This window comes from Homarus americanus, unplaced genomic scaffold (genome assembly GCF_018991925.1).
Source record: "Homarus americanus isolate GMGI-L3 unplaced genomic scaffold, GMGI_Hamer_2.0 scaffold24523, whole genome shotgun sequence".
Classification (NCBI taxonomy): domain Eukaryota; kingdom Metazoa; phylum Arthropoda; class Malacostraca; order Decapoda; family Nephropidae; genus Homarus; species Homarus americanus.
In genome coordinates, this window is record NW_024744357.1 from 4,898,049 (window position 1) to 4,920,403 (window position 22,355).

Consider the following 22,355-nt stretch of genomic DNA (forward strand, 5'->3'; position numbering starts at 1 on the left):
GTAGACGTCAACCAAACCCTCCTGTAGACGTCAAACAAACAACCTCTGTAGACGTCAAACAAACAACCTCTGTAGACGTCAACCAAACAACCTCTGTAGACGTCAACCAAACAACCTCTGCAGACGTCAACCACCTTCTTCCACAACACCTACCTGAGTGAACACCTTTGTGGACTGTGTTCGTTTGATCTCGTTCATCTCGACGTTTTCTCTCTGGTAAAAATAGATCTTTCAACCTTAGTGATGCTGAGGAGTTGAGGCGTGAGTATAATGCTGTCAGGTGACGAAGCTAAGCTGTGTAAACAAGACTCCTTTGATTTACAGGAATATCTATTGTGATTTGGCGGCGGCTTAGCGGTTAGGATTAGGATTAGGTTAGGTTAGGTTAGGTACTTAATGATATATTTATGCTTATATTTCTAGATAAAGCTTTTGTGACCATGAAGTAAAGAAATTGGGAGGAGATTGAGATGGGTAGGAAGGGATATACAAAGTAGTGAAAAAGCAAAGAACACACACACACACACACACACACACACACACACACACACACACACACACACACACACACACACACATGTATATATGTGTTCACAACTCCAGATTAACTTTAATATTTATTCAACACTTGGAATGAATAACGTAAATGAATAAATGCATACTGTAATAAACTTGTCACCGATACTGAAGCCAAAAATTAAAAACAACGCCCAGCAGTAGTCAGTGTGTCACCAAGGTTAACACGGAAGGTTTTGACTTCACACGAGACCACAGGTAATTTACTCACCTGTTGTTAATTTAAAATGTTATCTATCACAGGTAATTACAAGGTGTCAAACTTCACTGTGCTGTGTGTGTGTGTGTGTGTGTGTGTGTGTGTGTGTGTGTGTGTGTGTGTGTGTGTGTGTGTGTTAGATCATGTATGTATTATGTGCTTCAACTAGTGTAATAAATCTTAGACGAAACCTTGTAAATACTAATGTACAACACACACACACACACACCTGGTGCAGTCTGCCAACTCCTGGGTGTAACTATAGACAACAAACTTGACTGGAAGGCCTAAAAGCCTGCACCGATAGATATAAGAACAGCACCATCCATCTATAGTTAAAATAATAAACAACTCTGATTTATGTACTGTACAGCCCTGTAAATGTATTCAGCATATTATATCATTATGTCTAAATCAAATGTAAGTCTGTATATTTTCAGCCACCGGCTGCAACTCTATTAATAAACCGTTTTTATTATTATTATTATTATTATTACACACACACACACACACACACACACATTCCTGAGCAGCTGCCCCATTGGCCAATGTTCGGCCCATTCCCCAGAATCCCTCTCCCCGACCCATCCTCACCACCGGGATATCTACATAATCAAAAGTGACAATTTCGTTTCGGAAAAAAGTGGGACCGGTGAACAGTGATGGAACAGTGTTTAAGCCAGTGAATTCAGCACTAGACAGTACCAGTGAGAGCAGTGACCCACCAATGGGATAAGTACCCTGGGAACCAACTGCCATCTTCTGACAAGGAGGTGCTAATCAGTCCACCCTGGGAACAACAGTGGGTCGGCTTCACACCTGACTACGAAATAACACAACACCACCCAGCAGGGTGGGGTACTGTGACACCACCCACACCACCCGGTGGCCCCTGACTACACGAGGTCCTTCATATCAACACCCGAGGACGAGTTACTACACCACGTGAACACCACACCACCCGGTGTCCCCATGACTACACGAGGTCCTTCATATCAACACCCGAGGACGAGTTACTACACCACGTGAACACCACACCACCCGGTGTCCCCATGACTACACGAGGTCCTTCATATCAACACCCGAGGACGAGTTACTACCACGTGGACACCACACCCAGTGTCCCCCATGACAACGTGGGTCCTTCATATCAACACCCGAGGACGAGTTACTGCCACGTGAACACCCACCACCCGGTGTCCCCATGACAACGTGAGGTCCTTCATATCAACACCCGAGGACGAGTTACTGCACCACGTGAACACACACCACCCGGTGTCCCCATGACAACGTGAGGTCCTTCATATCAACACCCGAGGACGAGTTACTACACCACGTGAACACCACCACCCGGTGTCCCCATGACAACGTGAGGTCCTTCATATCAACACCCGAGGACGAGTTACTGCACCACGTGAACACCACCGCGTGTCCCCATGACTACACGAGGTCCTTCATATCAACACCCGAGGACGAGTTACTACACCACGTGAACACCACCACCCGGTGTCCCCATGACAACGTGAGGTCCTTCATATCAACACCCGAGGACGAGTTACCCCACGTACACACCACCCGGTGTCCCCATGACAACGTGAGGTCCTCATATCAACACCCGAGGACGAGTTACTACACCACGTGAACACCACACCACCCGGTGTCCCCATGACAACGTGGTCCTTCATATCAACACCCGAGGACGAGTTACTACACCACGTGAACACCACACCACCCGGTGTCCCACATGACCACGTGAGGTCCTTCATATCAACACCCGAGGACAGTTACTACACCACGTGAACACCACACCACCTGGTGTCTCCATGACCAGCCCAGGCCCGGGCCATCAACTGTAAACTATAATAATTTGTATGTTCAATTCATGTTCCTTCTTCTTTCAGTAATAAAAGCTTTTGTTAAACGACCCACCCACCCCATGTCTTTGTTGTAATAAGTCATTTTTGTCCAATGTATATTTTTCAGCCTTCGGGCTGCAGAACCTTTTCAATAAACGGTTAATTATTATTATTATTATTATTATTATTATTATTATTATTATTATTATTATTATTATTATTATTATTGTTGTTGTTGTTGTTGTTGTTGTTGTTGCTTTACACATCAACGACCTAATTGACTTCTGCTGAGCCAAGTGGTAATAAGACCAAGTAAGTCCCTCCTCCCATGTCCCTCTCCTTCTCCCTCCTTCCCATCACTCCCTTCCTTCCTCCCCTCCCCCTCCCCACCTGAGACGGAGGTAAGTGTAGCAGCCACGTCACACAGGTAGTTAACAAGCCAACGTGACCCAACACCTTTCTCATGTTGATGGACACTGATGAGCACATGTGAGAATGATTGTAATAATGTGTGTGTGTGTGTGTGTGTGTGTGTGTGTGTGTGTTGATAATAGCAGTGTGTTGTTGAGTGATGGGGAGAAGAAAAGGTTATTATCATTAACAGGTGAGGCACCGTGAAGGTCAGCCAGTCAGCCAGTCAGTCAGTACCTGTGTTGACGTGGACTGATCTTAACTCATAACAATCCATCGTTCGTGTACCGGGTTTATGCCCATTACGTCACATATTTTTACAAATTTAATCTTTTAACATAGAGATACAATTGTCAGTAGAAGAGGAATTGAATAGCTACCATCACAGGAAGGTATCGCACATATTGCAGTATTTTGTAAAGAGTCAGAGGCAATTTAAAAGCAATACCACACGTCACTGCACAGAAGATCTCGTCATGATTTGGTCGATCGCTACAAAATCCTGTCAGCTGGGCGCCATGAACGTCCACCATTCATACACCAGGGGCAAGTCGGTGGCTCACTGACGATTTTGAATAACTGTTGTGTTTATTGTTGGTTTTGCTCGTGTTATTGTTGTAGTGTTGTTATTACTAAGTCTTTCATATCAAACCGCTTCAAGTCCCTCACACAGACGATTCATTAGAGTAAACAGTATATATTTATTTACATAGTACATGGTATATAGGTCAAGTGCAGCGGAGGGGGAGGTAGGGGAAGAGGGGAGGGAGGGGAAGAGGTGGAAGGGGTGGGAGAGAAGTGAAAGTGGAAAGGGGTGGAGATGGAAGGTAAGGGAGGGAGGGGAGAGGAGGACGGGGAGATGGTGTTGGAATGGGAGAGGAGAGTGGAGGGAGGTGATGGAGGGAAGTGAAGTATTGACAAGTGTTCAATATCGATAAAGATGAAAAACACTAATGATTAGAATTTTTTAACTCCTCCAAAGCTCACAACTCAAAAATACAGTTGAATAATTTCAACAGCAGTTTACATTACATACCACTAGTAATTTCTGAGAGGCAAGACCATATATTATTACATTCATTACACTGTTTTAATTCTTTATGGTATTAATTACATTCTGTGTATATATAACGGGGCGTCAGCATAGGATTAATACGGATATTATGTGGATTTTTTCCGAACCATTAAATCCGGATAACTGGTTGGTTCTCTGAACCCAAACTGCCTGCCACTACCCCCCTCCCCTGCCACCTCACCCCTCCCCTGCCACTACCCCCTCCCCCCTGCCACTACCCCCCTCCTCCTGCCACTACCCCCTCCCTCCTGTCACTATCCTCCCTCACCACCCCCTCCCTCCTGCCACTACACCCTCCCCCTGCCACTACCCTCCCTCCTGCCACTACCCTCCCTGCCACCACCCCCTCCCTGCCACTACCCCTCCAACCCCTGCCACCACCCCCCTCCCTCCTGTCACCATCCCTCCCCCCTGTCACTACCCCTCCCTCCTCCTGCCACCACCCTCCCCCCCCCTGCCACCACCCCCTCCCCCCTGCCACCACCCACTCCCTCCTGCCACTACCCCCTCCCCCTGCCACCCTCCCCCCCCTGCCACTACTCCCTTCAACCCTGTCACTACCCCGTCCCCTGTCACTATCCCTCCCCCCTGTCACCACCCCTCCCCCTGCCACCACCTCCCCCCTGCCACTACCCCTCCCCCCCACACTACTCCCTCCCCCTGCCACTCACCCTCCCCTGCCACTACCCCCTCCCCCTGCCACTCACTCCCTCCCCCCTGCCACTCCCTCCCCCCTGCCACTACTCCCTCCTGCCACTACCCCCTCCAAACACTTCCTCCAAGGTTTCTCCATCAGGTCTTCACTTGGACTTGCCACTTACCTTGAGTGCCACTTGGGATCAACACAAGGCACTTCTTGACAGAGTTTCTGCTGTTGAGTGTTTTCTCCCCTGTGTGTGTGTGTGTGTGTGTGTGTGGTTCTGTCTGTCTGTCTGTCTGTATGTGCTTGTATCTGTGTGTACTGTGTGTATGCATGTATGTAATGTATATATATGCATGTACGTTTATATACATAGCGTATGTATGTATATATGTATGTATCCATGATAACATCCAATCCATCACTCTGGACACACACACACACATCATTTATCTTCTCATAATTCACAAACTCATAAATCCTCCTCACACTTTTACGACCTCATCATATCACGAGACAGACAGACAGACAGACAGACAGACAGACACTACCTTGTTATTCAACCCTACGTGTCGTGTTGCCTCGTTGACAGCAAATATATTTTCTGGTTTATTTGCAGAAAAATTATACCTGGTGACGTGTTGTGTTGGTCTTTGAGTACGATGATGATTTTAATCCCTTGAGTACTATGGTGATCTTAATTTATTGAGTACTATGGTGATCTTAATCCTTGAGTACTATGGTGATCTTAGTTTATTGAGTACTATGGTGATCTAATCCCTTGAGTACTATGGTGATCTTAATTTATTGAGTACTATGGTGATCTTAATCCCTTGAGTACTATGGTGATCTTAATTTATTGAGTACTATGGTGATCTTAATCCCTTGAGTGATTTTAATTCCTTGAGTACAGAACAATGTCGACTTTTTGTCTATTCTTTAACTGAGGAAGTGTGTGTGTGTGTGTGTGTGTGTGTGTGTGTGTGTGTGTGTGTGTAGGCATTCGATTCGTACTGAAGGTGAATGAGTCAGCAGATATACAATGCCTAAAGAATGCCCAATGTCTGGCTATATGCCCCTTCTCTCCCTTACTCTCCACCCCCCTGACCTCCTACCTCCACCCCCGACCCTCCTCCCTCCCTCCTACCCTCCACCCCCCCCTGACCTCCTCCCTCCCACTCCTCCCTCCTACCCTCCACCGACCCTCCTACCCTCCCTCCTACCCCTCCCCCTCCTACCCTCCACCCCCCGACCCCCCTCCCACCTCCCTCCTACCCTCCACCCCTGACCCTCCTCCCACCCTCCCTCCTACCTCCACCCCCTCCCCCTTGTCCGTCCAAAAGAATGACGGAAGTGAGAATGATGAATGTCTTCCGTCCTGACATTCATCTCCTTCCGTATTTCAGAGACGTAACTAGATGGAGTTGTCTGTCTGTCTGTCTGTCTGTTTACGTCTGTCTGTCTGTCTTCTCTTCGCGTCTCTCTCTCTCTATCTCATTGTCTTTCTGTCTGTCTGTCTGTCTGTCTGTCTTTAACCCAACACCCTGTCGCCCCTGTAACTCAATAACGAATGACATCAAACTGTCAGTTAATGGTTGCCGACTGTTAACTGTCACCACGGTAACTGTCACTCACCAGCGTCACCAACACACAGTACAGACACAGCTGACTTCTGTGTTCTTCCTGTTAGGTTAGGTTAGGTTAGGTTAGGTTAGGTTAGGTTTGTAGGTTAGGTTAGGTTAGGTTAGGTTCTGGTTAGGTTAGGTTAGGTTAGGTTAGGAGTTAGGTTAGGTTAGGTTAGGTTAGCATGTTCGATTATTAAAGACTTGAAAGAATGGGACATACATACATACATACATACATACATACATACATACATACACATACATACATACACACGAGAAGACTGGATACTACTCAGTATTGTTTTTTAATCTCCAGGCACATGTCTCAAACAGTGTATGTGTAGTAGCAGTAGTAGGTAGTATTAGTAGTAGTAGTAGTATATGGGTTGTGTGGTTATTGGGGAGGTTGAGGTCACGTTTAAAGTAGTAGTTGTATTAGTAGTAGTAGTAACAGTAGTAGCAGTAGTAGTAGTAGTATTAGTAGTAGTAGTAACAGTAGTAGCAGTAGTAGTAGTAGTATTAGTAGTAACAGTAGTAATAGTAGTAGTAGTAGTAGTAGTGGTAGTAGTAGTAGTAGTTCATGTGGCAACCAAGACCGCGTTAAAAAGTTATCTGAAAAAACCAATACAAATCGCTGTTCAAAGCCTCTGTAGACGTAAACAACTCGTAAATGGTCTCCGGCAGCGACTATTGCAATATAAGAGACTTACTAATTAACTAAAAGGCAGATAATTATAAAGTATTTTCTGGTGCGGTTGTTTTGTGATAGCGAATATACCCTGAGTGTGCGGATAGCGTCGTTTAATTTGCTAACTTTGTATCTTTATGCTAATGGGATGCGGTGGCCGAGCGGATATAGTGCTCGCTTCTTGTCCTATGAGTCACTGGTTCGATCATACCCACACCCAGTGTTGCCTCTCCAGAATTTCAAAAAATCCAAGATTGCACCTCAGAAAACTTCAAGATTGACCTAAAAAAAACCCAGATGTTCATTTTCACAGTACACCAACATTTACCTTGTGTTAAGGTCTCGAAAATATGTACTTTTAAATGTCTTACCTGGGATTTACCTGTATTTAATGCATGTAGACTTGTAGTGGAAGTTCTTCCGAATCACTGCTGGCATCTTCTGGGTGCATAGTTGCCACCTCTGACTTGGAGCACTTCTCAGTATAGCGCTGGTGACACTTTCCACTTTTCATGTCGCTAAGCAGAGATTTAGATGGGTTCCAATTGGAGCAAGACCCTCCCTGCCGAGCGGCTGCTTGCAAAGCAAGCAGCCGGTTTGCAACAGTTTCGGTTAATAGCCTGTTGGAATGCTTGGTTTTGGCAATGTTTATCTTAGAAAACATCCGCTCAACTACGGCAGATGAATGTGGCAAGGCCAATAAATCTCGCATGAATGTTGCAAGGGTAGAAAATTTTGCTTAATTGTTTCCATCTTTTACTTCAAGTAATTCTTGCCCAAAAGAGGTTGGTGACAGGTTCAAATTTTGGAGACTAGCCTTGGCATGCAACAGATCTTGCCACTGGTCTTGTAAATCATCAAGGTCTGTCTCTTTCACGAGTGTGGGGAAATGAACAGCCAATTGTGCAATTGATTTAACATTTCGCTGCGGAGACAGAGCAACTTTTGGATCAATAATAGTAAGCTGTGCTAGGACACGATCTTCTTCCTTATTTGCACACACAGTTCTGCTAAAAATTTCTGACAGTCAACAAGGAACCTTTTGTTACTTTCCCCTCGTGGTTCTTTCAGTAGCAAAGCTTCACATCTTCCAGCCAGATACTAGCCGCGAACTGAACCTGTCCAGAGTCCGTACAGTCGTGTCCACTCCCGGTTCTCCCTTGCTGAACTTCAATGATGAAAAACTAGTCCATGACTTATAGTTTATCATCAATCACAATCACCGTGGTTTACCCAGCTGTAAAATGGGGACCTGGTGGGGATGTGAAGGAGGTCGTGTGTACTGTCGGTCATGCTGCTTCCTCGCAATACCGAGAGACTTGTTGTGAGCAGTATGCTGTATCCACACTGCCCTTCATTCTGTCAAAAAATACCGTGATGTTAACTTAGCCAAACAAAGAATCTTCCTGACAATACCGGAGTTAATTTTAGACAGACAGACAGACAGACATATATATATTTAGTAGACAGACACACGAACATTATTACCCAGTACATAGAGTTGAGGGTAGAAATTGAATAGACAGTGATTAGAGTACAGATTAAAAGACATAAATAATTCGTGTGTTGTTCAGGTCACACGTAACAGTAAAAAAAAAAAACAGTAAAGAAAAAATTTGACAGCACTTCCAAACTTGAGTGAGTGGACAGGTGAGCTATAAATGACCGTGTGTTTACCTACAGTACATCACCTTGACGGACATACATACATACATACATACAATGCTTAACATACATCTGATATATACATAGGATTTTTTTTAGTTGCTTTTTTAGAGGTTTTCTGTAAATAAACCTCTCGAGTGATAGAGAGAGAGAGAGAGAGAGGGATTCTTGCCGAAACTTTCAATGAGGAAACTATTCTAACATACTAAGTTAAATTGATTTGTTTAGGTTAGTTAGGTTAGGTTAGGTTAGGTTAGGTTAGGTTAGGTTAGGTTAGGTTAGGTTAGGTTAGGTTAGGTTAGGTTTGGTTAGGTTAATTTAAGTTAGGTTAGGTTAGGTCACGTATATAAGACTTGTGTTGATGCATATACGTAAGAAATAAATTTGTAGTTAGTCACACACACACACACACACACACACACACACACACACACCTATAGTATTTAATAATTCAACAGGTGGAAATTGAGTAATGCATTAAATATTGGAATGGTTGTCAATTCTTAATTCTTCTGCATTCCTGACCCCAATTTATTTCTCAATCCCCCGCCTTCCACCATCCCCCACCACCTCCCCCTCCCCCCACCAGGAACGCCAACCCCCAATCACCACAGTCTTGTCATGTTACTCACCACTACCACAGGAGGAACGTGGGTGCATAAACTAGCCGCTGTATGTGGTAAAATTCAGTTCGTCAATCATCTTGTGTATAAGAGTACAGTTAGGTAATTAGCCGGTTCCGTAGTGGGTGTAGTAGAGTGGACGGTGAGAATTTCCAACATAGGACTTCAAACACATCCAACGAAGCTCGTGTTGACGTCAGTGCTCGAGGATTCTGGACGCGGGGACAGCGAGCCTTCTTCGACATCAGGATTTTTTATCCCATGGCCGCATGTCACCATAACTTAGCTCTCGATGCTGCACACAGGAGGAACGAGAACGACAAGATAAGGGCATATGGGGAGAGAATTCAGAACGTTGATCAAGGCAGCTTCACTCCTCTAGTGTTCACAACCTCTGGTGGGATGGGACCAAGTGCAAGATGTTTCTATGCCAGACTCGCAGAGGTGATCTCCGAACAGAAGCAGCAGCCCAGAAGTTATGTTACAGCCTGGATGAGATGTCGACTGTCCTTCTCTCTCCTTCGGTCGGCTTTGCTCTGCCTCAGGGGAACGAGAGCATCGGCCCCAATACCGACAACTGCTGCAGATATTGACTATGAGGCTACAGTCACTGAATGCCGCATAGATCTGAGACTTAACTAACTCAACATAGTTAGGATAGCTACTTATGTATTAGGATATTTAATATTAAGGTAATAAAATGGCGGCGAAGGTATGGCTATTCGGGGAGGCTGGAGGTCACGTTATAAAAAAAGTAGGTGTGTGTGTAGTAGTAGTAGTAGTAGGTGTGTGTGTAATAGTAGGTGTGTGTGTGTGTGTGTGTAGTAGTAGTAGTAGAAGTAGTTACTTTAATCTTTATCAGACTGAGACATTCTCTTCCTCAGTCGCTCTATGTACCGGCAGACGTTACCACTTAGACACATTAAAATACTCAATCTTTATTTGCTCACCAAACATAAGGGTGAAAAATACTCCCAGCCATCCATCCTTAATGTCAATATTTACCTAGCCCCTTCAGAGGTCCTACCACACCCATACTGTCTCTACCACACCAATACTGTCTCTACCACACCCAGTACTGTCTCTACCACACCCAATACTGCATCTACCACACCCAGTACTGCCTCTACCACACCCAATACTGCCTCTACCACACCCAGTACTGTCTCTACCACCAGTACTGTCTCTACCACACCAATACTGTCTCTACCACACCAATACTGCCTCTACCACACCCAGTACTATCCCTACCACACCAATACTGTCTCTACCACACCAGTGCTGCTCTACCACACCCAGTACTGTCCTACACCAAGTACTGCCTCAACCACCAATACTGTCTCTACCACACCAATGCTGCCTCTACCACACCAATACTGTCTCTACCACACCCAGTACTGTCTCTACCACACCCAATACTGCCTCTACCACACCCAATTGCTGCCTCTACCACACCCAATACTGCCTCTACCACACCCAGTACTGTCTCTACCACACCCCGGCTGTCTCTACCACACCCAGTATTGTCTCTACCACACCAGTACTGTCTCTACCACACCCAGTACTGTCTCTACCACACCAATACTGTCTCTGCACACCAATGCTGCCCTCTACCACACCCAGTGCTGTCTCTACCACCCCAGTGCTGCCTCTACCACACCAGAAAGTGCTGCCTCCAGCCACACACCAATACTGTCTCTACCACACCAATGCCGCCTCTACCACACCCAGTACTGTCTCTACCACCCCAGTGCTGCCTCTACCACATCAGTACTGCCTCCTACCACACCAATACTCTACCACGCCAGTACTGCCTCTACACCCAGTGCTGTCTCTACCACACCAGATGCTGCTCAACCACACACCAATACTGTCTCTACCACACCAATGCGCTGCCTCTACCACGCAGTACTGTCTCTACCACCCCAGTGCCTCTACCACACTTAATACTGCCTCTACCACACTTAATACTGCCTCTATCACACTTAATACTGCCTCTATCACACTTAATACTGCCTCTACCACACTTAATACTGCCTCTACCACACTTAATACTGCCTCTATCACACTTAACACTGCCTCTACCACACTTAATACTGCCTCTACCACACTTAATACTGCCTCTACCACACTTAATACTGCCTCTACCACACTTAATACTGCCTCTACCACACTTAATACTCTCTCTCTCTCTGAACTTTTATTTTACTTCTGTTTCCAGCTGCTGTTGTGTTTTCAGAAGATCACTCATGGACAGCAGTTCCTCAGGTCATTCGAGATGGTACAACAATATTATTAAGGTACTTCCTGCAACCTAACCTAACCCAACCAAACCAACCCAACCCAAAATTACTCCACCTCCCCCACCTCCCGACAAACAACCACTCCCCAGAGAATCACCCAATTGGTTCTCAAACTACAGCATCGTTACCATAACTCTGCTTCTTCCTCCAAATCTTCATCCTGTCCACAACCTAACCCTCCATTGATAGTTTACCTGTATATAAACAATTAGTGGGGGAGGGAGGGAGGGAGGGAGGGAGAAGGTGAGACAGGGGGAAAGGGAGGGAGAAAGAGAATGAGACAGAGAGAGAGAGGGGAGAAGTCTAAAGGGAATGTTGTTAGCGTAGGTGGGGGCTTTAGGTCATACAATAATTGAAATGTTTTTTGACAGTAATATTTTTATGCTGGGAAAAACATGAACTCAACATAAGAGTGATAGCATCAAGCATTTCATTTTGTAGTTTCATGTGGTGAATAACTGGGGCTGGTTATTTGAACGCTCCACTGTTATTTGCATATACATGTCATGATTGGCTCTACCTACTACCTACCTACTACCTGCCTATATATATATATATATATTCTCTCTCTCTCTCTCTCTCTCTCTGTCTGTCTCACACACACCTCATTCAGGGTGTAGAGACGCGAAAGGTGTTAGTAGCCTACAGCACGTCTCAAATTTTACTTAACAGTGCGAACTTTGATGACAATTTTTATATACGTGTTGCCTTGTTATATACGTGTTACCTTGTTATGTACGAGTTACATTGTTATATACGTGTTGCTTTGTTATATACGAGTTGCCTTGTTATATACGAGTTGCCTTGTTATATACGTGTTGCCTTGTTATATACGTGTTGCCTTGTTATATGACACAACGTACGAAGGATTTTGACAACCCTACCGAGACAACAGGAGTCATAGCGTTCTTTCTGAAATTCATTGATACTTTTTTCTGGGCTGTGTACTAACTTAACCTAACCCTAACCTAACCTAACCCTCACCGACTTGTTATTTCTCTGGGGACCACAGCTTATAAATTTAACAATTCCCTCACAATCTTATATATTCTGTACCGGCTCTCGTAATTATAGCCCCTGTCTTAAACTTTCTGGCAATATCACATGTCGCATACATCGTAACATTACAAACACAACATTGACTTGATGTTTTATGCAGTAGTTATCGACTTTGGCCCACAGTTCACACCGTAATTGATACTTGTATACATTACACCTTCAGAGATGTTGGTTTTCTTCATAGTAAACAAAGTAAGGATATTTATATACGGCCCTTTGTCTCTTATCACCATCACCACCACTATCATCACCATCACCACCACCATCAACACCACCACCATCACCATCCCCATCACCCACACACCACCATCACCCACCATCACCACCACCATCACCACCATCACCACCACCACCACCACCAACACCAACACCACCATCTCCACCACCACCATCACCACCACGTAATTTCAAACCTCCCTCAAGAATTCTCATAAACTACTCTTACTTAAGCATCTCTCAAATTCTTCCTTCCCACCTTGCCCCGTTCTGCCCCGTCATGCCCCGTTCTGTCATCGCCCCGTCCCACCCTGCCTCGTTCTGCCACCGTTCTGTCCAACGCTATATCCCACCCTGCCCCGACCTGTCATGCCCCGTTCTGCCCCCCACCCTACCCCAAACGGCAACTTCAGGTTTATTGACAGATGTGAGGGAGTCGACCCGGAATATATAAATTCTTGAACTCTCCCCAACACGAGCTGCAGAATGTTTAACTAGAGCGATTGGATCTCTGCCTCCCTCACGCTCTCCTAAGAATTGTGCTTGTCCAATTGTTTTATTTAATTATCGTCTCTCTATTTGATTTAATACTTACAAGAATTAATGTATAATTAAAGCATTGTCTATGTTATTGTTATTATTATTGTTGTTTATTTTATTGTTATTGTTTATTCTAGTTTATGTTGTTATTATCGTTTATCCTAATTTATGTTCCGTTTTCTTTGTACGTTTTCTCAATGTTGATTTCACGTTTTCTTTGATTGTTAATATTTGTCTCGCGTCTCTGTTTTTGTTTCTGACATCTGGTCTCTCTTGGGGTATTAGGCAGTTTGTGGAGTGTGATGGAAGGAGAGGAGGGGTGAAAGAGGAGAAGAGAAGGAGAAGAGGAGAGAAGGAGTAGGAGGAAGAGGGAAGAAAGAGGAGGGGATGAAGGAAGAGGATAACAGAAAGGGTAGAAAATGAGGAGAGACAAGTCAGGAATAGTAGAGGGAGGGAGGGGGTAGGAGGGTAGGGAGGGTAGGGGAGGGTAGGGAGGGGGTAGGAGGAGGGTAGGGAGGGGTAGGTGGGTAGGGAGGGGGGTAGGAGGGTAGGGAAGGAGGGAGGGGGTGTAGAAGGGTAGGGAGAGACCCGTGCCGTTATTGCCTTCAGCACCTCGCATATCTCCGGGTTGATGGCACAAGGTCGGATATTCACTGCCTGGATGTGTCTAATATATCTTCATTACAGTCTTTACCAGTGCGAGAGTGTACAGTAACCGTATATTATTAACCGGATAACTCTCTTTTAATTGCTTGTTCGCATTCGAGTCGCTTTTCCTCTCTCGTTGTTCGTGAGTTTTGGGGAGTAATTCTGAGATAGTATACTTGGTCATATCGCCGGGTTACGTACGGGTTCACTACACGTTTCGGATTTTCGTTGGGTCTGTCTCGGTTCTCACCCTCCTCCCCCTCAACCCTCCAAATATATCTGCCTTTAGGAATATGCGAAACCTCATTTAATCTGATCAAAATATAGTATAATCTAACCTAACTTAACCTTACTTAATCTAACCTAACCTATCCTATCCTAACCTAACCTTACCTATCCTAACCTAGCCTAACCTTACCTAACCTAACCTAACTAACCTAAACCACATTAATTCCTGGATTATTTTACCAATCTTCAGCCTTAAATGAAACGCCTTGACGTCCCCATAGTGTGCACTGGGGATGGGGCGGGCGGTGGTAGGCGTGAGAGAGGTGGTAGTGAGGTGGTAGAGAGGTGGTAGTGAGGTGGTAGAGAGGTGGTAGAGAGGTGGTAGAAGTATTGGTGGTTCATGTGTCTTAAAAATACTGGGATAATGGACACTGTTCTTTATCCTTTGAGTCCGTGATGTTTTTGTTGTTTTCATTATCAATAGTATTTTTTTTATTAATGTTATTGTTATTATATTATTGTTGTTGTTATTAATACTATTGGTGTTGATATTTTCATTATTATTATTGTTGTTGTTTTTTTGTTTTTTTATTATCATTGTTATTATTATTATTATTATTATTATTATTATTATTATTATTATTATTATTATTATTATTATTATTTTGTTATTATTATTATTAGTAGTAGTAGTAGTATCATAGCGAAAAGGGGCTTGCGAGAATGTGAATGAATATTGTTACTACTACTACTACTACTACAACTACTACTATTAGAATAGAGACAACTACAGGTGCACAGGTAAATTTTCACTGCTTAGAAACAGCGTCTGGTAGCGAGCTATGACAAAGGCTACTACTGTATCGACACATGTCTTAGCGTCGTGCGTGTGTACCGTCTGTCTGTCTGTCTGTCTGTCTAACATGAATATATAGTTTTATAACCCATCATAAATTCATTGTCCTAAATAAAGAAATAAAGGTGATTCTTCGTTTCGTGTTTGACCAGCATTGATATTATTATATTATTGCTATTAATAATGATTTTATTCGTAAGACACGAACGATTCCTGTGTGGTTTTTCTGTTATGACCTGTCAGGGCTGTAACAAGCAGGATGGTTGTCCGCCGCTTGTTCGCGTCCCCCACTAGGGGGGGTAGACGGAGGTGAGAAGGTCGCTGCTGGCTCATCGCACACCAGACACTACCCAGCCGTCAACACAGCTGTACTTGCACCCCGCTGTTCGTTCAAATTCTGGTTGTGTGCTCATCTGAGGCTCCTAGGGCTCATGGGCTGATTCCCCAGACCTTCGCTATTCGACTGTCAATCTCCGGACACCTACTCAAGCTACTACCACGGCTGCCACGTCATCGCCACTTCTTCCACGCCCTATCCACCGTCCGTGCCCTGGGCGTCTGTCCTGTGTAGCAAGACATCGCCCGCCGGCGCCAAGTGAGGAAGCTGCCTTGACCTTCCTCCTGAGAGCGGATCACTGCTTTACGGAACCTTCCACCGGGCCACCTCCGTAGGAAATATTCTATATATTGTTTGATTCTCGTAATTGTTTGACTCCCGTAATTGTTTGACTCCCTTAATTGTTTGACTCCCGTTAATTGTTTGACTCCCATTAATTGTTTGACTCCCATAAATTGTTTGACTCCCTCTAATTGTTTGACTCCATTAATTGTTGACTCCCGTAATTGTTTGACCCTGTTAATTGTTTGACTCCGTTAATTGTTTGACTCCCAATTGTTTGACTCCGTTAATTGTTTGATTCTCGTAATTGTTTGACTCCCGTAATTGTTTGACTCCCTTAATTGTTTGACTCCCGTTAATTGTTTGACTCCCATTAATTGTTTGACTCCCATAAATTGTTTGACTCCCTCTAATTGTTTGACTCCATTAATTGTTGACTCCCGTAATTGTTTGTTTAATATTTGTGTGAGTGGTGTCAGTTTTTGTGTTATTTTCATAGTAAAGAGATGTCAATCTCTAACTGTTGTTTTTTATCCCTCGGAAAACCATGGTTCTTGACTTTCCTTTTATAAGATCCTGATTAGGCTGGCAAGGGATTCATATCCCTAAGTCCCAGGCCTTTACAACGAGTGTAGATGACCTTACCTCACCTCTCACCCTTCACTCCTACGTCTGTTTCTCTCCAATAAATAGAGAAAAAATAAACTGATGTAATTAGATTAATATGAGGATAGAGAGTTGGAGCCTCCTGTCGAGGGGTGCAGATGAGTAATGAGGCCACAGGTAAATAAGTCACACCTTGATATGTTTAGGCCAGGTAATGAAGCCACCACACTCCACGTTAGGTTAGGTTGAGCTTAAACACACCTGAGCTGCACAAATTGGCAACATCATTTAGGTGGAAGCGTTTGTAGCGGGTGAGTCTTCCGGAGTGACCTGGTGAGCCTTTGGGTAGAGGAGGATCAAGACACGGTTAAATGAGTCTTCCGTCCCAGCCATGAACCCTGAGTCTTGCGATCCCGATACATCACACATATGACATTTTTCTGAAGCCTCCATGGACAGTTTTCTCAGTTAGCAGTAAAGTGTGAAGACCGATAAGCGGCGTTTTGCAATCTGAATAAACTCTTGCAAGACATGAACCGAGAAATACAGCAACACATGACGTATGAGATATATACCTTTGAGTTAGAAACATTCACTCGGACACTCAACACAGCCTGAGTGAGTCAATGACGTAATACCTTATACTTGTGACGTCAGAGGTGTGGTTGCATTTCTCATTGGTTGACTAAAAACAAAAATAAATAAATAAATAAATAAATTATACTCTTAAGACTTTATAAGTATCAGGATTTTCTTAGTCAATTGGAGTGTCTGTCTCAGTGTCTGTCTCTAGGTTTGTGAGGTATTGTGAATCGTTTCGTAGTACTAAAACCATAAGAGACACCAGATTGTATTTATTTAAGAGTATATATGTCAATCAGATAAGATTTCATTATATGTATGAGGGTTCGCGACCACAGTCCACCATTCATAATGTTATGGGGTCGTCTTTATCAATTCTTCCCAGATGTTATGTGTTTTCAGGGTCCAGACCACAGCTTTTAATCTGAATTTTTTTTTTTTTTTTTAGGGAAAGGAGGAATGAAGGAAGATTAGAGGTGGGGGAAGGAAGTTATAGTTCGGAAATTGAAGAAATTTAGGAGGAGGTAAGAGAGGGCGGGCTGACCGCCTAGCTAAGCTAAAAGTGTGTTAGGGTTGTGTCATGGGTTAGTTATTGTCTGTCGGTACAGGCACTAGACAGCCTACCCTGTCCCATTTATGGGTGTTTTAAGGGCCTTATTTCATATTCCGCCGACCCTACTGGCGGATGCTGGTCTAGGGAGGTTGTCTATTGCCTGGCCGTGTAGATCAGGGGTGGTAATGGACCTTTTGAGATTTCGTAGCTTTTTGGGAACCATGTATGGTTGTTGACGTTATCTGGTGGGAGTCTTTGAAGGAGTTCTTGCTCTGATCGTTCTATCTTTTGCCAGATTCTGCTGGCCAGGGTGTGCAGCTGCTGGTTGATGGGTTTCATTCTCAGGTCTCTATGTATCTCGGCTGTGGTTCTGGTGAAGGGGTATCTTTCACCTGTGACGAATCTTAGGGCTTCATTTTGGACCACCTGTAATTTTAATATTTGAGTGGTGCTCATAGTATGAAGAGGTACTGCTGGGTAAGTTAATATCGGTGTGATAAATGATGTCACCAGGCGGAGTTTTATTTTCTCAGGAAGCGCTTTAAAGCGGTATAGTTTTCTCAGCTCTCTTCTTGCTTTTTCCTTCCTACTGTGGACATGATGGGAGTAACCTGTCGTGGATATATGTAGGCCCAGGAGGGTGCCTCTGCTTTTGTATTCTATCTGGGCATTATAGGTTATTAATGGATGGGTTTTCCTTCTGCATAAGGGTATCACTGTGAATTTCGGGAGACTGGTTTGGATTTTCCATTGTTTTTCGTAGTTATTTACCCTTTCTAATTCCCGCCTGGTGTTGTCGACCTGTAACGCTCGCGATTTTCCTTGATGTGTTGTTATTTGAGTGATGTCATCTGCATACATAATATCTTCGTTACCTATTCCTTCTGTGTCTGTACTCTCCCTCCCCCCTCCTCCCTCCCACTCCCTCCCTCTCCCTCCCTCCCACTCCTCTCCTCCCTCCCACTCCCTCTCCTCCCTCTCCACTCCTCCTCCCCTCCCTCCTCCTCCCTCCTCCCACTCCTCCTCCCACCCCTTGGCCCTCCCATACCTTAAATTTTATCCATTAATATATTTCCCTGTTTCCCATCTAACCTAATTATCTCATTTTCCTTATTCGACAAATCTCCATTATTTCCTCCTTTCCTTTTGATGTCCTCTTACCCTCGTCTTGGTCACTGGTGGACATCTACAACCTCTGACACACATTACCACTTATGTGTAGTATTTCAAAGAGCCAATGGTAAATATCTCCCTTTTTCAATAGATGTGTAAGATCATTAAATGCTGTGTTTTATTCTACTTAATCTTGTTTTAAGTTTCGATTAATATTTACCACCACAACTAAATGTTACTTTTCATATGTAAATAATTGATTTAAAAAGGTGAGGTGTTGTCTTTAGCGGGTGGAGTCAACACACGCTTAGTTTTCCACACACACACACACACACACACACACACACACACACACACACACACACACACAGACTCTCTCTCTCTCTCTCTCTCATGATCGATACAACCTCACCTCCTCAGCGGCGTGAATATTCAATTATAACTCAGTTTGTTGAGACTATACCAACACTAGTTATCGCTGCAGCTGTCATCATCCATCACCATTACGCGTGAGTCCATGACGAGTCAGTTGGCCCAGGAAGATAAAAAAAAATAAAGTATAATATAAACAACTTCTAATAGACAATGTTTATTCTAAAAAAATATTAAGTTTAATCTTACACACAAAATACATGGAGCCATTAATTTTCACCAGTTATTACACCTAACGCTGGAGACGGGAGAAGTGGCTGAGAGTCAGAAACAGAGAGACACACAGGGCGAGAGTAACTGCTGCCACTACCACCCATTGTGACCCACACTGTCTGGAGGGTGCCGACACGCCCATCTCTCCCGCCCTTGTGGACCCGACGAACCCCTGGCAGAGTGACCGAAGCCTCAACTGGCAGATTATGGCAACTCGGTAGATCAGAGCCATCAGGACCAGGCCGGCGACCATACTAACACCAGATGCTAGTAATATCCAGTAGTAGTAGTAGGAGGAGCAGTCTGTGGGGGAGGTGGACACCGTGTATTGGGAGCACCACAGCAGAGCGCCCACCACAGTACTGCTGGTGGTGGTGATGAGGGCGTGGTGGTGGTGGGTGAGGGAGGTGATCAGGGTGGCCAGTACACCAGCAGGAAACACCAACACGGAGGAGGAAGACGGGAGGTGAGGCGCTGAGTTCCCCTGCTGCATGGCCGCCGGCCGCTCGTCTGTAACACAACACACTCTATTATATACCAAGATGATGACGATGGTTTAACTCTTTGAGGACGATGGTTTAACCCTTTTGATGACGATGGTTTAACCCTTTAATGACGATGGTTTAACCCTTTGAGGATTATGGTTTAACCCTTTGATGACGATGGTTTAACCCTTTTGATGACGATGGTTTAACCCTTTGAGGACGATGGTTTAACCCTCTGATGACGATGGTTTAACCCTTTTGATGACGATGGTTTAACCCTTTAATGACGATGGTTTAACCCTTTTAAGGACGATGGTTTAACCCTCCAGGACTCAAAGGGTTAATATTATTCATCTTTAAACACGTAAAACACCTTTGAGTTAATGACCCTAATATATAAAACAGGTGCAGGAATGAGGAGCGAACTATGTCAGGTGTGAGCGTGGTTAATCACCTCATAGAACTCATACAGACACACACCATACTAATCTCTCTCTAGCAATGTATATTTTTTTTTAATTTTCCCCATAGCTATAGATCATCAGTATATAATTTGATTCAGAAAGTAAATTAATCCAACAAAAGTCAGCTATAGTAAGTGTTCTGAATATAAGGAAATCTTCATCGCTCTCACACAGTTCATATAGGTGAGGCAATATACCTTTGAGAATCATTAATCGTGTTACTTATTACAGGTGAGATAAGTTACAGGTGAGTTAAGTTACAGGTGAGATAAGTTACAGGTGAGTTAAGTTACAGGTGAGATAAGTTACAGGTGAGAGAAGTGAGAGAAAGATCAACACAATCATCAGGTCACTATAAAAATGGTGAGAGTGTTTAGTGGAGACATGATGTGATGTCTTCCAGTGCACCGTTACCTTTCACCATCACAGAACACACTTAACCTTTGTGTGTGTGTGTGTGTGTGTGTGTGTGTGTGTGTGTGTGTGTGTGTGTGTGTGTGTGTGTGTGTGTAACTCTTCACGGGGTTAAAAAAAAGAAGCTTCTCAGATCAGTCACAGCTCAATTAGGTTATAATGAATCAGTATGAAGGCCTTATCCACCCTTAATTGCCTCACCCGAATCACTTCAAGAGGATAAGTCAAGAGGGTGAACGAGAGAAGCTTCGAACCAGGCAACTCATTAGAAAAAAGATACCATGAAGCTTCGAATCACTGAGCCTTTACCAGACTTAGAGATTCGAGGTGCAGTGAGTGAGGGACTTGGGATTAATAACTAAATTGTCATTCCTGGTCTAGTGTTGCCTGCTGGAAATCACGTGAAATACTTTATGTTGCCTGTTTAAAAGCTTGAAATCACGTGAAATACTTTGTGTTGTTTGTTGAAAAGCTTGAAATCACGTGAAATACTTTAAGTTGCATGTTTAAAGCTTAAAATCACGTGGAAGGCTTTGTGTTACCTGTTTAAAAGCTTGAAATCACGTGAAATACTTTGTGTTGTCTGTTTAAAAGCTTGAAATCACGTGAAATACTTTGTGTTGTCTGTTTACAAGCTTGAAACCACCTAGAAAGGGATTGGTTAATAACACACGGTGATCGAAAAGTCCCTGTGCACTTACACTATAATTTACAGTAGAGTTGTTCCTTTTTATACCTGCATTGTTATAAGAAAAAATCTATTTACAGTAAACACCATTTACAACATTTCCTGGTGAGGGAGAGGAAGGGGTGAGAGGAGGAGGAGGAGGAGGAACGAGGTTAAGGAAGAGGAAGGGGTGGGGAGGAGGAGGACGAGGAGGAACGAGGTTAAGGGAGAGGAAGGGGTGGGAGGAGGAGGAGGAGGAGGAACGAGGTTAAGGAAGAGGAAGGGGTGGGAGGAGGAGGAGGAGGGACGAGGTTGAGGGAGAGGAAGGGGTGGGAGGAGGAGGAGGAGGGACGAAGTTGAGGGAGAGGAAGAAGTCGAGGAGGAAGAGGGGTCACTCACCTACAATGACGTTTAACAGGAGGGAGGCCGGTGTACCACTCGATGGGGAACAGGTATAATTCGCCGAGTCGCTAGGGTGAGCATCCTTCAGTAGCAGGTGACTCACTCCGTCAGCCTCTGTCACTACCTGGATACGGCCGCCGCTGGTGTCATATTCCACCAGTCTCTCTCCCTTATACCATAGAATGTAACCTGCCGACATACACACAGACACACAGGTTAGGAGATGACTTATTAGTATGTGGGAGGGGGGAAAAGTGTGTGTGTGTGTGTGTGTGTGTGTGTGTGTGTGTGTGTGTGTGTGTGTGTGTGTGTGTGTGTTTTACTCATATACGTAGCTGCTAGATCGATCGACATGACCTAAATGCATATTATCTGTGAACCAATTTATAGCATATGGCGTGTTTGGGCGACACTTTACTGGGAGTTGGTAACGTTTGACGGTGTTTGGGTAGAGTTGGTAACACTGGCTGGTGAGGAAATATTAAAAATGAGGATGGTTTAACCCTTTGAGGATGATGGTTTAACCCTTTGAGGATGATGGTTTAACCCTTTGAGGACGATGGTTTAACCTTTTGAGGATGATGGTTTAACCCTTTG

At 44.3% G+C, this 22,355-nt stretch overlaps 1 protein-coding gene across 2 annotated transcripts in view; it reads right to left on the minus strand.

Moving 5' to 3' along the window:
* Positions 1 to 19,257: 19,257 nt before the first annotated feature.
* Positions 19,258 to 22,355, minus strand: part of LOC121877828 — a 51,322-nt gene continuing 48,224 nt past the window's right edge. For both annotated transcript variants that reach the window (XM_042383713.1, XM_042383714.1), the window contains exons 6-7: positions 21,756 to 21,947; positions 19,258 to 19,836 (exon numbers count right to left, since the gene is read on the minus strand). In XM_042383713.1, coding sequence (XP_042239647.1) covers positions 19,346 to 19,836; positions 21,756 to 21,947 — 683 coding nt within the window. In that variant the 3' untranslated portion in view covers positions 19,258 to 19,345. The remainder of the gene's footprint in view (positions 19,837 to 21,755; positions 21,948 to 22,355) is intronic.